Here is a 17,414-nt window from a genome sequence, read left to right as displayed (position 1 = left end):
ATAAGTAGATTGTTGTCATCTTGTTTCTTTTCTCTCAACTTTGATACTTGGACAAATTAGGTGCAGTTTGAAAAGCTAACTAAACACTGTCTTCTGTTAAAATCCACATATATAAAAAATATTATTCTGAAGCCATACTAATCCCTTAAAGCAAAGAAGGGAGATGGGGAAAATGTGTAAGTGCAATGCTGATGAAGTTTCAAGTAAAACCAGATCTACAGAATGAATTACTGAAAGCTTTCATTTTCGCCCACTTAAGTAAATTTCTTGCATTCGTTGTTGTATCTGGAATTTTACGAGTTGCACTTGGAGACATAAAAATCAAACTGCACATATAGACAAGTCTTTGGTTATGCAACTCAGTTAAAATGTGGCAAATAGGTTTTCATTATTTTTTTTCTGAAACATCTATGCTTTTCCCTGCTACTCCTAGCACTGGAAAGAAACCTGGATCAAGAGACAACATCCTACTTAATTCAGATCAAATAATATAGATAAGCTCAAATGTTCTTACAGTATACAGATTGCTTTTATCATGCAGAAGGACATCCATCTGTGTTTAACTGAACTTTCTTTTCTTCCAGAGGAATATCGCAGACTTTGCATGGACGGACTTCCAATAGGAGGGATTCCAGGGAATGCTGGTTCCAGACCTGGGGGCACTGGGGGGAATGGCTTTGCCCCAAGTGGCAATGGCTATGGCCCAGGAGGGACAGGCTTCATCCCCATCCCTGGAAGCAATGGCTTTTCTCCTGGAGTTGGGGGAGCTGGTGTAGGCGCCGGGGGACAGGGGCCCATCATCACTGGACTAAGTGAGTGTTCACTTTTTGTGTAGACTCTTTATTTTTCTGCCTTAAATGATTTTATAATACCTAGCATTTTTTTCAAAAGGTAGGTGTGTGTGTGTGTGTGTGTGTGTGTGTAAAAACCTCTTTCAGGGTCTAAAATACAAGGTAGTAGTAAAAAATGCTTAGGAAAATATTATTTTTCTGTTCCATAAACTTTCTAAATTGGAGAAAAGAAGAGTGACCCGGGTTCTCTTTGAAAAGAAAGATGAGAGCATGGTCATACTCCAGTCCAGATGACGCCATTAAAGAGCATGTTTTTGGTTCCAGTGTATTTCATTTGGCCGTTTGCAGCTGCTCTGTTCTTACACCCCTTGAATTATTTTCCAGAACCATTTCTCAACTGAGATAAACTGAATAAGTCTTGCTCTGTGCCTATCCAAATATTTTAATGAAATAGCTTTCTTTTCCTCACCGTTTTTTGTTGAATAACTTGGGCTTCAGGCCAGAACTGGCATTGGTGTATGACATTTAAGTTCATTCTTTTTATAAGAGCTGCTCTCGCTAATAATATTTAATGATGTCCTACAGTGTTATGTTTATTCTTTTTGGCATACAGCCTATTTACTGTATCTGAATATTCAGCACAGTTATGGAAAAAAAATGGAAAGCATTCAAACGTACAGTAGAATGTTCCTGAAATTTTGAAAAGACATCTTTATGGGCAAAGTTTCCAGATGTGTCACTTAACACAAGTCACAACCATGAGTCTCAGGAATATTTTTTAGATCCTCAACATTCAGGTTTTAATAAAATATAGATAATGTGAGCCTTTGATATGTACACTTAATGGACTATTAAATATCCTTTTAAAAAACCAGTTTTAATAAAAGTACTACATGTTGTAATGCTGAAATAACACTTGTGCTTTGATTTTCTGTAGCTATTCTGAACCAGACGATAGATATCTGTAAGCACCACGCTAATCTCTGTTTAAATGGGCGTTGCATACCTACTGTGTCTAGCTACCGATGTGAATGCAACATGGGGTATAAGCAGGATTCAAACGGGGATTGCATAGGTAAGCTCATGATTCTTTAATCCTTAGCTTTTAGACTATAGGAACAAATTAGACTATATGTCATTTTAAAAAAAGTCTCCCGAAGCAAAGCTGATTTCCAAGCTGTCTCTTCTGTGTGCACGGTCTTCCATATGCTCCTTTAACCTACTGCCGAGATAGCCCCCTTCAAGAATCCCCCACTTTTCCCTGTCCTGTATATTGTGACTTCTGTGTCTGCCACTCTCTTGCCTTCCTTCTTAGCTGAGCAGCACTGGATATATGGGTGGTGTAGCCACCATGCAGAGGAAGGTGCAGATTGGGAGGAGATAGGGGAGGAGTCACTTTGGACATGTGGAGTGTTAGGTACCTAGGACATTGAGTTATAAAGGTCTAAACCTAAGAGGGGTGTTCAGAGCTAGAGTTACAGGTCGAGGCATCAGTGACATAGAGGCGGCTGTTAGAGACATGAGGCTGAGTACTGTCACCACACTGAACCACAGCAAGAGTGGAAAGGTAACAGTAGTCCTGTGGCTGAAACCATATGCCACAGCAACATGGTCCCCTAAAGAAAATTCACTAATAGCGTTGGTGAGACAGCAAAATAATCCAGAAGGTATTATGTCGCTAAAGCCATGCAAGGATACCCTTTGAAGAGTAGTGGCAAGTGTGAAATGGGGCAGAAAACTCAAATATAATGAGGGCCAAAAAAATCTATTGGATTTTATAACGAAGAGGGTTTTGATGATCTCTTGAGAGTAGTTTTAGTTTAGAAGTAGTTTAGTGAACGATCGTGTATGTGATTCGTAATTAGCATAACCCTCAACACCTGGTTTGGGCTCAGGTCTTCTGTTATATAGATGACAGGCCAGGAACAGAGAGTTCCTAATTCTACCAGTGTAAACTGAAAAGTTTTAAGGGCACTATGATTTTGAAGGAAAATGTCAGCCAAAAGTGATGTTTTGGAAAAACCAATCATTCTAAACTGTATACAATTGAGAATGATTCAGTAAGGCTTAAATCAGGATCCTTATGTGCAGTTACACAGGTTTTGCACTGCACAACTATAGAGGGACCATTCACGTAATCTATATAGATGTCACACCTTGGGGTTATGTAGGATATAACCATATACAGCAGCCCTGGCTGAGCTGACAACTACTGGATGCTTGTTTAAGTGGTTGACCAGGTGGTACTTTTGGAACACCATGAAATATGGGTATATTTATTATTTAATATATTTATAATTTTTATAATAATAAATGGCATTTATTATTATAAATTGACTTTCCTACCAGAAAACATGATTTATAAGTATACAATATATAAAATATCTTCTCTTATAGATACATACAAAATTACAGTGTATCAAACTGAAATTTGATTGACTGTCTTTGTATTGTTATTAATATTTGTCATTCATGTGTTACTGCATGATTCACTAACCAATAAAATCAGGCCAAAAGTTTAATCTTTCCTGCAAATTAGCCAAAGGCCACCATTTAGTTCATATTAGCACCCAGGTGTACTTTATTCTACCTAGTAAAACTTTATACCGTTGGTATAAAGATGAAATATCTTTAAGGATCAAAAGTTTTTTCTTAGTCAGGCTTCCAACCAGCCTCCTCAACCAGGGGTTCCTTTAACGAAGTAAGTCCTGCAGAAGGTGATTTCAGTAACTATTTTCTCGATTCTCCCAAGGGTGATACACAGGTAGTATAACTCCAGATGCAAAGGACGTGAGCTAATCACATACAGCGCATGTCCCAACGTAGTAATAGGTCCTTACTTTTCTGAAACCCAGGTGACAAGAGCTGCTACAACTGTTTTCATAAACTCTGTCTAATTTGGCATTGGGATTGCATGTCTGTACAGTTAATGTGCTAATATATCTCAAACTTAAGTATTTTACCCAAACATTGTTAGAAACAATTTCATCCTAGATTGATCTCACCCCCCTATCCTGCAAAGTTAAAACCCAGGCAAGGTTGCCTTTCTAACCATTGTAGTTGATAAAGACAAAGATTAGTATTGGGCCATATTTCAGAAAATAAGTTTTTAATATGTTTTAATATATTTTTTGAAGATTCATTTATTTATTTATTTTAGGGGTGTGCAGGGAGAGAGACGGAAAAAGAGCAAGTGGGGGGGAGAGATAGAAGGAGAGGGAGAGAGAGTCCCAAGCTAAGCCCAGAGCCCAACGTGGGGCTCAGTTCTATGACCCCGAGATCATGACCTGAGCCAAAACCAAGAGTGGGTCGCTTTCATCAACTGAGCCACCCAGGCACCCAGTTTTTAATATTTTTAATTCAGTACTCTTTGTAGTGTCAACTTTTGATCAGTTTGAGTTTGACTTTATAAATAATAAATTGGGATATCAGAAAAAGTTAAGAGGATTTAAGTTAACTAGCATTTTAAATTATAGAAGCATGAGATAAGAGTGGTAACTCATTGCCCTGTGTTTTGAGGAATAACACATTGCCATTGCTGTTTGAGAACTTGTGTTAGATACTTATGAAATTGTCATAATGTAAATGTAATAACTCTATTAAAGGATCAAACATAAGGAAAATAAAATCGGGTCCATTTTGCTATTGTAAGAAGTACTCTTGAGACCTGAAAACAGTTTCATTTACTCACCACGTTTTTCTCTCCTTTTCCTGAGAGTTCTACCCTAAAATGTATTTCTGGAACTCTTTTATGTCTGTATAACGCAACCTGTTAGCAATAGGTTTTAACTCAATTCAAATAATTGTATTTTGGGATAGTAAGAGATAATTCCTGTTTCTGTTGGGCCACAGGTAATCTTAGAACCCTTGCCAATTAAGTGTTTGCTAAATTAGAATATATAATACTTTTCAAGTATTTTATACGAATACTATATATTCTTTATTACTACTTCTATTATTAGTAGTATTTTGTAAGAATACTATTCTTACCCCAATAGTATCTGAGAATGTAACCATTTTGATAATCAACCTCTTTCTCAATAATTTCATTTATTTTAGGAGTTTAAAAATCCTGTGAATTTTGCTTAAAAATACTCAGTCTCCAGTGCAAACATAGGAAGAAACCAAAGCACACAGACTGTAATGTTTAAGTATCCCTGTTCTCTACCTAAGGCGAAACAAAAGGTGATAAGTTGCAAGTACTAGGCTGTGACACCTCAGAATCCAGAGCCATGAAATGTACATTTCTGAACATGGCGGTGGTCATTTGTGACTAGCCTACAGCCAAAATCTTACAGTAATCCCCCAAAACAGATGGGATTGGAAAGTCATGGATTTTAAACTCACTGATAGTTTTTTAGTGAATGTTTTCACTTCCAAAGAAAAAATAAGCAAGTGACCTAGCGTATCTTTCTGTGTACTGATCCTTTGGTATGATCTCTAAGGGGCTAAGGAAATCAAAATGAATTATGGCTGTAATGGAAAAATAATTGGCAAAGCTGTCCTAGCACCAAGGGGCCTCGGGAACAGGTTCTCAGAGAAAGAAAAGGCCCTGAAAAGTGGCCTGGCTTCCTGGAAAGCTGACCTCAAGAGAGGGGGTTGGGTGCATGATATCATGTTCTTTACTAGAATTGAGTTTTACAATGAAGAGCTTTACAATGAAACTTCTGAAAAGGTGCATCTACAACACCGATATTACGGTACACCGGAGAATTTAAGCTATCTTCAACACTGCAAACTCAAGGTTATAATTCCTATTGGAAAGTCCATTAAGTATCCTTTATATGCTTGCTAACTCTCTAAACTCTGTCTTTTCTCATTTTGCTTCATTCCTTTGGCTCAGTAGAATTGATGTTATCAACCGAAAGTTTAAATGTAAGTGAATCTTAATGGGCTGAAGGCGCCCTTGGATGAATTGAAAAAGCATTTAATCCTGTTATTCTCTGTTGTTTTGATTTAATTTGCTATGAGATTTTTTTTGTTCCCCTCCTTTGCCAGAGAGGGCTTAATTGCATTTAGTCTGAGTGTTTATATAAATGAGGTTTGTGAGTTTGATAGATTACAGTTCCTTTTTAAAGAACATCTGTGAAAGGAGTAATTTGTTTATTAAAATGGTAAACCTGTGAATTCATTTGATTGTTGTGCTCTCCAATTTAGCTGAAATTGTATATGTTAATAGTTTCTACGTGTATATGAAATGGCAAGTCATTATGCCCTCACCAGCCAGCAAGGTTTTTAATTTACTAGCATTCAAAATTATATTTAGTGGGCATTGCTGAGATAAGATGAATTTAATTTTTTTGACTCTGGCACATGCAATTTGTCTGGGCTGTGAGCAGTGCAAACTGTTCAGTCTGCCATTTGGTCTTGCAGTCCCTGAATTCTGCGATGGGCTTGCATTTAATCAAGCCTTAGGAGAACTTGAATGAAAACAGTAATGTTTCTCACATTTAGGATCAGAACTAATATTTGCATTGAACTTGGTTTATGCAAAAAAAATTCCTGTTCCCATTTTAAGGTCCTAAAGAAACCTGAGGCTGCTGAAGGTAATAGACTTTGTTTTAATTAATTTCCATTTCTATCCCATCCTCTGTTACTTCAAACAGCTAAGCCTCAGTGCATCTATAGTTAACATATTTAATGGAGGACAACACATAATAACAAAGAAATTCCACAGTCTGTCAGTTTCTTTCTTTAAAGCTCATGAAATTGACAGAATGAATCTATAAATATCTATCTTCAAGCATCTTCCATTGGGTTTCCAGTACTGTACAAGGCTTTGAGGAGGCTATTGCCCAGATTGCTACAGATAAGTGTTAGAGCCTTTTAGAACCCATAGCTATGTCTTTCCAGTGCTGGCTTAAAAAAGGGGGGGGGGGGAGGCTTTTTAGAGCTTTTAATCATTGTGCATTTCTCAGATTGAATAATCATTACTTCTTGATTAAAGCAAATTCCCTTGTACTTTCGAATAGGCAATATTTTTGTAAATCTCTAGACTGGCCTCTGTATTTGAAGAAAGGAATTTTCATTCATTTATAAATACTCCGCTCTTGAGACTATTAACCACGGACTGGCCTTCTCTCAAATTTGGGAGGCCTAAATGTACTTTAAACAAACATTTCTAGGAATGGAGGGAAGTCTGTAATGGTTTCTTTTGCCACTCACAGATGTTGACGAATGCACATCAAATCCCTGCACTAATGGAGATTGTGTTAACACACCTGGATCCTATTACTGTAAATGTCATGCTGGATTCCAGAGGACTCCTACTAAGCAAGCATGCATTGGTAAGGCCGTTTGTGTTCACATATGAAAATGTTCCATGAAATATAGTGACCCGGGCTGTTGAGGTTAAAAGTAAATTTATTAAAATAAGACTTGGAATGAAGTAAGTGCCGTTGTACTACTACAAATTTATTTTAGACTCCCCTCAGACGTGCTTCCTTTATGCATAAACACTATTTGCGTGTATAACCCTGGCAATGTGATATCTAGCTTTGCAGAAAATTCGGTTTATCTTCCTTCTCTAGATCACAGCTTCCTTTCTCCAACTAACATCAGTAGCCTTCCTGCTCTCTGATTAACGGAGCTTAAGATTTATGGTCGTTTTCAACTACTGTTTTCTTTGAACCTCACACATACTCCAACACCAAGTCAGGCCTCGTCTTGATTCACAGTTTTGTTGTTACACGCCCCGGCCACCGTCCTCCCAGCTCTCTCTCAGTGCTGATTCATTGCACAATTCTTTCTGCAGATGACTCCGCTTATCTTCTTTTTCATTTCCTATTCATCCGTGGTTCATTGCTTGGCTAAGCTCACCCCACCGTCATCATCATGGTGCTCTTAACCCAGGTAGTTTGAAGTTACGGTATTCTTACTCAGCAGCTCACTCTGACTTTGGACATCTTCGCCCGTTGTGTCCAAAACAGCTGTACCAGTCTTTCCCCTACACTGACCACCTCTCCTAGCTTCCCGGCACACTCCAGCCCAATTTCCTCTTTCTTTCCCTTTTCAGCTCCTCTAAGTCAGGGCTGTAAAAAAAAAAAAAAAAAAAAAAAGCTGGTGAGAGGTGGAAGTTTGGCTAAAGGAGCAACATGATCTTAGTTATTCCATGTAAAAAAATAAACTGGATGTTGAACATCACATTTATTATCTTATTGTTTTTACCTGTGGTTATTGTAAAAGAATAATATTTGGCCATCCTTCATTGTCCCAGATATTGATGAGTGCATCCAGAATGGGGTTCTTTGTAAAAACGGTCGGTGCGTGAACACAGATGGAAGTTTCCAGTGCATTTGCAATGCCGGCTTTGAATTAACTACAGATGGAAAAAACTGTGTTGGTATGGAAATTTCCTGCTTCCTTGCAAAAGATTTTTAAAGGATATACATCTTTATTTAGAACCATATATGCTATTTCCATGAAAGCTTACACAACACATATGTGAGAATTCTTCAGATGACTTAGGTAAAACATAAATGCATTTAACACGAGACTATTAAAGTCAAAGGATAAATGGTTTGGAAATGGTATAACAGTGAATAATTTGTTGCTTCTGGAAATTTTCTGTGTGACATATGTTTAATTATAAGTAGCAGTTTTTCTTTGTGGTAATTACTAGCACCTACAGGATTTTACACTTTGCCATTACAACACCAACAGGTTAGAAAAGGTCTCCTCCTGACCTCCAGTCTGGGGGAATATAAAAATGTCTGGCACGTGTGATAATCAAATCTCTAAACCTGAGGTCCTGTGATGTCTGGTACCAGTAGATACCAGTACCCCACAGAAACACTCAAGTCACACAGCAACACATGATATTTCAGCTACTAATCAAAGTCCAGATTATTTCACTCGCAGTGACATTTATCACTGCTCTATTCTCCCTTACGGAAGAAACTCCCCCCACCCCCCGAAATCATATAAACATTTTTGCTAACCAAAGTGAAGCACATCTCATGTGGTTTTAATAACAACTAAGCACAACATTTACTTAATTCTTTTCCTTTATATCCCTTATGCTAAAGGCCCCTCACGTTCACCACCCTCTCTGCTCTCACTTGGTTGGCATTCATATTAGAAAGAAAAAAAAAAAAATCAGTGAGCACATGGCTCACTTATGTGGTGGAATGTGATTGGTGGCTATGTGTGGAAGGGGAGGGGACTGGTTCCCACAAGGCCAGTGGCGCAAGTCACCCTGCTCTCCTTCTGCAGATCATGACGAATGTACCACCACCAACATGTGTTTAAATGGGATGTGCATTAACGAAGATGGTAGCTTCAAGTGCATCTGCAAACCGGGATTTGTCTTGGCTCCAGATGGGCGTTACTGTATTGGTATGTATGGCTTTGAGACAGGAGAGTAGCCACGATTGAAACCATCTTGCTTATTTGAATGAATCACGCAAGAAGTACTTCCATTTCTTCATGTGGATTTCATATTTTTTTTTATTTTTTTATTTTTTTATTTTTTTTAGGATTTTTATTTATTTGCGAGAGAGAGAATGAGAGACAGAGAGCATGAGAGGGAGGAGGGTCAGAGGGAGAAGCAGACTCCCTGCCGAGCAGGGAGCCCGATGCGGGACTCGATCCCGGGACTCCAGGATCATGACCTGAGCCGAAGGCAGTCGCTTAACCATCTGAGCCACCCAGGCGCCCCATTCATAGTATTTTTTTTTTTAAGATTTTTTTAATTTATTTATTTTTGAGAGAGAGAATGAGAGACAGAGAGCATGAGAGGGAGGAGGGTCAGAGGGAGGAGCAGACTCCCTGCCGAGCAGGGAGCCGGATGCGGGACTCGATCCCGGGACTCCAGGATCATGACCTGAGCCGAAGGCAGTCGCTTAACCGACTGAGCCACCCAGGTGCCCATATATTGTAAATATATTTTTAAAGGTTTTATTTATTTGACAGAGAGTGAGCACAAGCAGCGGGAGCAGCAGAGGGAGAGAGAGAGAGAGAAGCAGGCTCTCCACTGAGCAGGGAGCCTGACGCTTAGCTCCATCCCGGGACCCTGGGATCATGACCTGAGCCAAAGGCAGACACTTAACTGATTGAGCCACCCAATTGCCCCTTAATATATTATAAATATTATAGAATACAATATATATTGCTATATTTAATAATTGTTTTTTCTTTAAAGTATTAAACCTAACAAAGTTTACCATTTTAACCATTTTTTTTTTAAAGATTTTATTTATTTGAGAGAGAGAATGAGAGACGGAGAGAGCACACGAGAGGGGGGAGGGTCAGAGGGAGGAGCAGACTCCCCGCCGAGCAGGGAGCCCGATGCTGGACTCGATCCCGGGACTCCAGGATCGTGACCTGAGCCGAAGGCAGTCGCTTAACCGACTGAGCCACCCAGGCGCCCCATGTGGATTTCATGTTATTCACATCTCTTGGTAATTCAGTAAGGCAGGTGTCTAAAGCTTCCCAGAAAAACACACATTGTGGTCTAGGGAACAGTAATATCTTTACAAAAATAATAATAATGGTGTAGGAAAAATTAAGGGAATGACAGATTGGTTCTAGCAAGTCTGGAAGAGACAATGTAGAAATAATTTCTCTGTACCCCTTGCCTAAATAAAAAAAAAAAGGAAGAAAAAAATCTTGAAAGGTTTTCTTTTTTTGTGCCCTGAGAGCTAGATTTTCCACTATCATTCATTACTTGTTTCGTGTTACATTCTTTCCATAAACTAATCTACAGATCATGACTATATCGTTATCTAAAAATCTTACATTGTGACTTAGTGAAGAAATAATTTGAGTGTTCCTAACAGTTTTGTTTATAAAGCCATTTTGAAGGCTAAGCTCTAGCAATAACCTTAGAAAGCAAAAGGAGTGCCTCTTGGAAATAAGATTATATCAGTTTATACTCACAGTTTTAATTTAGGAAGTTGGAACAAGTTTTGCAGGGTTTTTTTCACTTCTCTCCTTTTATATGAAATGAACTCTTTGAATCCTTTCTACCTTCCACTGCACAAAATTATCTGAATACCATTAGTACTTATAGCCAGTTCCTATAATTTCAACAAAATTCCAGAGAGAGTTGAGGAAGAAAGATCAAGACTGATTCATTTATTTCTGAATTTAAAAATGCTTCTTGGGGCGCCTGGGTGGCTCAGTTGGTTAAGCGACTGCCTTCGGCTCAGGTCATGATCCTGGAGTCCCGGGATCGAGTCCCGCATCGGGCTCCCTGCTCGGCAGGGAGTCTGCTTCTCCCTCTCCCGCTCCCCCTGCTTGTGTTCCCTCTCTCGCTGTGTCTTTCTCTGTCAAATAAATAAATAAAATCTTTAAAAAAAAATAAAAAATAAAATACATAAAATAAAAATGCTTCTTGACTATTCAAGAGAGGGGTGTATAGTATTCAATAGAAATGTTGTAGCTCTGCTATTTTAACTCATGACTGAGATGCCATCTCAAGGTTAGCTGACTTGGATTTGACACCAGATTTGAGTTTAGTATTATGTTCCAGGGTGTAACAGTTACATTACAGCATATAACTTTATTTTAGCATTTCCTAAGAAACTTCCACACACATATAAAGATGACCTCAACAGTTTCTGCTGTCTTGAAATTTTTTTATTTACTTCCTAACTACTGATATTGTAATCTGCAAATCTTAAAATGTTCATGATTTGGTGGCCCTGTGTTTTGAAGGCTGTTTCATCTTTCAGGGAAGCCATTCATTGTTGGGTGACATTTGATAAACTTGAGCAGATTGAAAATTAGGAGAGATGCCCCATGGGGCGCCTGGGTGGCTCAGTCTCAGGGTCATAGGATTGAGCCCCACGTCAGGCCCCACGCTCAGCAGGGGGTCTGCTTGAGATTCTCTCTCTCCCTCTCCCCCCCAGCCACATGCTCACTCTCTCTCTAAAATAAATGAGTAAGTCTTTAAAAAAAAAAAAGAGAGAGATGGTCCCATATTTTGTTATTATGAATTGATCAACTTAATATTAAAACAACATCTCTCTTTAGTTTGAATTTTATGTGTGTGTAAATAAAAGCAAATTACAAACATTTACCTTGGTTTTAAGAATATGTTTCATTTAACTTGAATTAAATATCATTTAATATTAAACAGAATTGGCAGATAAATAATGAAAAATGAGTGTGTGAGGCTCTTTTTTCCTCTAATGGGTAAACTGAGGCAACTTTCAGTCAGTCTTTCTGAAAATGTGTTTGAAAGAGTTGCACTGGACACCTGGGTGGCTCAGTTGGTGAAGAGTCTGCCTTTGGCTCAGGTCATGATTCCAGGGTCCTGGGATTGAGCCCTGTGTCAGGCTCCCTGCTTGGCGGGGAGTCTGCTTCTCCTTCTCCCTCTCCCCCTGCTTGTGCTTTCTCTCTCTCACTCTCCTTCTATCTCAAATAAATAAAAATCTTGAAAAAAAAGAGTTACATTTAGCTATAAGATTTGTTATCATATCTATGTGTCCTTCCACAAATTATAAAGTGGAAAACAAAAGGTTGACAGTCTAGAGTGGTGAAAACAGGTAAACTCTGTAATAAGGTTAAATTTACTCAATAATGACCTGGGTTGTGCTTCCCTCTGGGCAGATGTTGATGAATGCCAGACCCCAGGAATCTGCATGAATGGACACTGCATTAACAACGAAGGCTCCTTCCGCTGTGACTGTCCCCCAGGCCTGGCTGTGGGTGTGGACGGACGCGTGTGTGTTGGTAAGTGAACCATTCTGTAATGGCCCCAGTGTCCGAATGGTCTTTGAAAAACAAAGATATGTCCGTACAGTGGAGAAGTATTCAGTCATAAAAAGGAAGGAAGTATTGATAAATGTGCAAGTATGAATGAGCCTTGGAAACATGCTGAGAGAAAGGAGCCACTCACAGAAACCCAGATAGTGTATGATTCCATTCATATGAAATGTCTGAAGCAGATAGAGCTATAGAGACAAAGCAGGTTAGTGTTGCTTACGGCAGAGAGGATAGGGGTGCTGGATAAGGGGATAGTCGCTAAAGGCATTTTTGAGGTGGTGAAATGTCCTAAAATCAGTTGTAGTGATGGTTATATGTATCTTTAAATATACTAAAAACAAAACAAAACTATTGAATTGTATTCTTTAATTGGGTGAATTCTTAGGTATGGGAATTATACCTCAGTAAAGTGGCTTAAAAAAAAGTTTGCAGGGAGCCCAGCAAGCTCCTGGCAGAAAGCTCTGATGAGATGCAAGTCAAAAATGCTGGAGAAGAAAAAGAAAATCATCTTTAAATTAGGATACTTGACAGTGTTAGCCAACTGAGTCTCTAAGTGCAATGGATTTAGATTTTGTAACTTATAACAAGTAAGATATGAGATGGAGATTATGGTTAGATTTAAATAAACCCTGTTTTTACTCAAACAGTTTAAAATGTAAATAACTTCTACCATAGAACTTGGACTTATATCAAAAGGTAGAAATGTTTTCATATAGTTTTTTCTCATCGCTGTGCAGCTAATTATAGAAACAAGCGAAAAGTATGAGAGAGAATATATATTTTATTCTAAACCATTCCAAATTTGCTATTTTTAAAAGGTTATTTTTGCCAGATGGGTTGCATGCAAATCAGTGTTAGCAGGCATTAGCTTTAAAGAGGCAGGAAGTCAAAAGTGTCTTTGGTGTTTCAGAACCCAACCATATGTCCTAATGATAACAGCAGAATGAGTTACTTGTAAAAATATACTTAATGCAGTTTTCTCTCCAGAGGCTTTTCATAAGACCCCCCAGGGTGTGTTAGCCATTATGCATCATCTATTTCTCAGGTGACTCGGTAAAAAGCAGAGTATAAATGCTTACCTATCTATACTCTTAAATGCTATAAAAAGCATTTAAGAGTATAGGTAAGAGAAATGAAATTCTTTCTTAGACATAGAGATAATACTTTACTCTTCTCTATGGGAATCAAAACACTTGGATCCTGAAGGTGTGCGGGGGAGAAGCAACAGGAGATGGAAATAATCTGTGCACTTAAGTTCATCCACTGTCTCCAATCTAGGATTTATTTCAGCTTACAAGATTGTCAGCACTTCGTTCAAGGACATTTTAAATACAACAGCCGGAAGAATGTAGCTCCTCCCTGCTTACCAGAGCTAAAGTATTTTCACTTGCTTTAATATACTTACTTGCCGCTTACCTTTACCTAAATGATTCTGTTGAAATCTATGATGAATACAAAACCAGTCTGGGAGGAAGAAATTATTTTTCCTTTAAGCAACAATGTATGAGTAGTGATGAGGAATACAGTGTTTCAAACACAAATCTTCATTCTCTCATCCACATACAGAAAAGGCATGAGACCTTGTTGGAAAACCTCCAGGTTTTCACAATTGCGGTCAATTAAACTTTTTAAAATAAAAATACCATTTGTTCTATGTCTGATTATATATATTGCTGTTCCCATCACATGCTAGATGTTTTTTCTTCATCTCTTCTGCCTTTGGTGATGCTTTTGAGATGCATTGATTTTTTTTTTTTTAAGATTTTATTTATTTGAGAGAGAGAGAATGAGAGACAGAGAGCACGAGAGGGAAGAGGGTCAGAGGGAGAAGCAGACCCCCTGCTGAGCAGGGAGCCCGATGTGGGACTCGATCCCGGGACTCCAGGATCATGACCTGAGCCGAAGGCAGTCGCTCAACCAACTGAGCCACCAAGGTGCCCAATATATTTTTTTAAAGATTTTATTTATTTATTTGAGAGGGAGAGAATGAGAGAGAGTGAGTACATGAGGGGGGGGTGGTCAGAGGGAGAAGCAGACTCCCTGCCGAGCAGGGAGCCCGATGCGGGACTCAATCCTGGGACTCCAGGATCATGACCTGAGCCGAAGGCAGTTGCTTAACCAACTGAGCCACCCAGGCGCCCCAGATGCATTGATTGTTGAAGTTAGAAATGAATCACTACTATGAACTGTTATTAGGGTTAGCACTTCAGTTTTAGATTTCCCTTCTGTATATTATTTTTTTTTTCCTTAGACACTGAGATATGGGGTTTTTTGTTTTTGTTTTTGTTTTCAGAAAAATAAACTATTATTGTAACTAGTATGTTGAAGAAGCATGACGCATAGGCAGAGCATAAACAAAAGGCAACTATATTTTGGTCTCTCCCATCCTTTTAAAATATATCTTTAAATTTGTTCAGTAGAAGCCATTTACCCAATGAATGAGGAAGAAAACTCAGGCAACCCTCTAACTTTATTTTTCTTCAATTTATGTGACAATTTCATGTAATGAAAACAATCTAAATAACTAGAATGCCTGGTACCGTATAATAATATTCTGACCCTGACTTGAAGATACAACATCCTTGAACAGGATGTCTTCTTACTCTACAAGGGTCAAAGAGCCCGAGAAGAGGTGAGAAGGCAGACGCACTGGTGACCATCCTAGGATGCTTCAAGGTTTCTGGGCTTCCCCAGTGTTTAAAGCACCCCTTCCTTTCGTGGTTCCTCCAGAAGCATTCAGCTGCCCTTCCTGAGATGCATACACTGCCTCACCCACTCTCTGGTTTTTAGCAGTCCAGATAGGCTCTGCCTGATGCTGTCCCATCACCCCTCCACGCCATTGTTTTAGGACCCTCTCTTTATGTGGCCCACATCTAATCCAAACAACCTGCCCTCCTGTGCCCTGTTAACCTTACGAATAGAGGTGGATGTCACCTGCCCCTCCAGTAGGAATAGCAGCCACTCACTTTTGCCTGTAGGTATCCCAGGCCGAGCTGCTGGGCAGAAAGCTCATAACCTGCCCCCTGTGAAGTTCTTCTCTTTGGACCAGTGGTGAGGATGGAAGCACCCCGAACTCATAATCCAGCTCTTGCCAAAAAATTCCTCCTCAAGAAGTCCTCTCTTAATTGGGAGGGTTTTCAAGACCTGGCAAGTCATTTTCCATATCCACTTCCTTCAGGATGTAGTCTCAAAATTCACCTTGTTATTTGATATTTAGCACCTTGGGATTTCAGCTTAAGTTTCCTTTTTAACATCCTCTTACATTAGCTTAGGAATATTTTGACATCTTTATCAATACTGTGTGACATTTCTGTTAGCTAAAAGGTGAATTTTCTTTAGCCTAATTGTGCTCCTTACTAGCTTTGTTGCCTTAGGCAAGATACATTACCTCTCTGTACCTCCTTGCCTCATTTGTTTTTTGACAACGAAATAAGTTAATATTAGACTTATTTGTAACAAAGCTTTGAATGGTATCTGGCATTTAACACATGCCCAATAAGTTAGCTCTTACAGTTATTACTGTTTTATTAAATTAGAATAGCAACATCACATCTAGGGCATAGTCTTAGAGTTGCTGCTTTAAGCAATAAAGAAAAGTTGACACTAAAGAAAGAATAAAATGAAATTAACATTTGGCATCCATACATACTTGACAGTGGTGTGTAGAATCTAAGAAAATCCTTAAAAAAATTCTATTTTTTTTAGTAAGAAGAGTGATGGAGGAATTTGATAACCTGGAAAATATATAGCTCAGCAGCATTTTGGTCCAGGCCCCCACCAAAACACTTATGCGATGGTGCTTTCGATGCCTCTTACCCTGTTCACCTGTGAGCAGTGTTTAGTTATAATGAACTAGGGTTCCAGTCTGGTACCTTTTAACAGGAAAAGGTTGACTGTCCTCATTAAAAAAAGAAGAGAGAAATGAGGTAGTCACCATGTTTTTTGAGTATTTCCTGTGTGTCTTACACACTGTGCTTAGTGCTTAACAAACAACTCTCATTTATTATGTCACTCTATCCTTATTTAATGGATGAGGCAAGTGTTAAATATTTTGAGTAAGGTCCATCCTACAGGGACCAGAACCCAGGACAATTCATGACCCCCGAAACCTATACATACGTTACTTTGTTTTTCTGGCGTTGGGTATTCTAAACAACTTAGATAATCCGTAACCCAGAGCAGTATATAATTTGTCTCACTCTTCCAGCGAGTACCATCAGCTTTTTATCGACTTGCTTCTAAAAATCGTGCAAGAATTATCTTCTCAACATGTACACAGAAATAAATTTGACCGTTCTGTGATGCCTTCTGAGATAATAGATGTTATCCTGAGAACTCACAAAAATCATATTGTAAATCAAACTATGTTCTATTTGTGCATATTTGTCTTTGAGTCAAGTCCTACTCTTATGTGTAACCCAGAGCTGACTTTGCTAAACTCTGTCTCTGCAGAGGCAGAAGGGGACAACATGTCCTCTCTGTAGGGTTGTTGTGGTATATATCATGTCCGCTTCCATGTGAGCGTTCACACATCTCATCGTCTAGTGGAGCTATAAATCTCATTGTTTTAATGACAAACATCACTGGATCATAAGAAAGCAGGAGGTGACTCAGTGGGTTACTCTGTGTAATAAGTAGATAAAATTATTTCCATCAAGTTGTGAATAACTATGTCAGTGTAGTGTTTAAAAGCTATGCTGCTTCTCTGGCCTCTTTGGTGATCTGCATTTTTTATTGTTCACCTTTTAACTGTCTCATAAAGTTGTAGCATATTTTATGAGGATTCAGAGCGAGAGCCTAAGCAGGATATGCTTCTTTGGGACATAGCGTGACACAGCGGTAAGAAGAAGAGCTTTGGAAGTCACACAGCCTGAGTATGAACTCCAGCTTGGGCAGTGGGTAGTCTAGGAC

General features: G+C 38.8%; 1 protein-coding gene across 1 annotated transcript in view; it reads left to right on the top strand.

Annotated features, from left to right (window-relative positions):
* The window catches only part of FBN2 (fibrillin 2), a 257,403-nt gene that overhangs the window by 133,854 nt on the left and 106,135 nt on the right, over window positions 1-17,414 (top strand). Inside the window, exons 10-15 of the mRNA XM_064595850.1 lie at window positions 585-812; window positions 1,729-1,866; window positions 6,959-7,078; window positions 8,008-8,133; window positions 9,006-9,128; window positions 12,348-12,470. Coding sequence (XP_064451920.1) covers window positions 585-812; window positions 1,729-1,866; window positions 6,959-7,078; window positions 8,008-8,133; window positions 9,006-9,128; window positions 12,348-12,470 — 858 coding nt within the window. The remainder of the gene's footprint in view (window positions 1-584; window positions 813-1,728; window positions 1,867-6,958; window positions 7,079-8,007; window positions 8,134-9,005; window positions 9,129-12,347; window positions 12,471-17,414) is intronic.

The sequence above is a fragment of the Mirounga angustirostris genome, unplaced genomic scaffold (assembly GCF_029215605.1).
Source record: "Mirounga angustirostris isolate CCGP_5_RB_7025 unplaced genomic scaffold, mMirAng1.0.hap1 SCAF_7, whole genome shotgun sequence".
Classification (NCBI taxonomy): domain Eukaryota; kingdom Metazoa; phylum Chordata; class Mammalia; order Carnivora; family Phocidae; genus Mirounga; species Mirounga angustirostris.
This window is presented reverse-complemented; position numbering and strand designations above follow the sequence as displayed.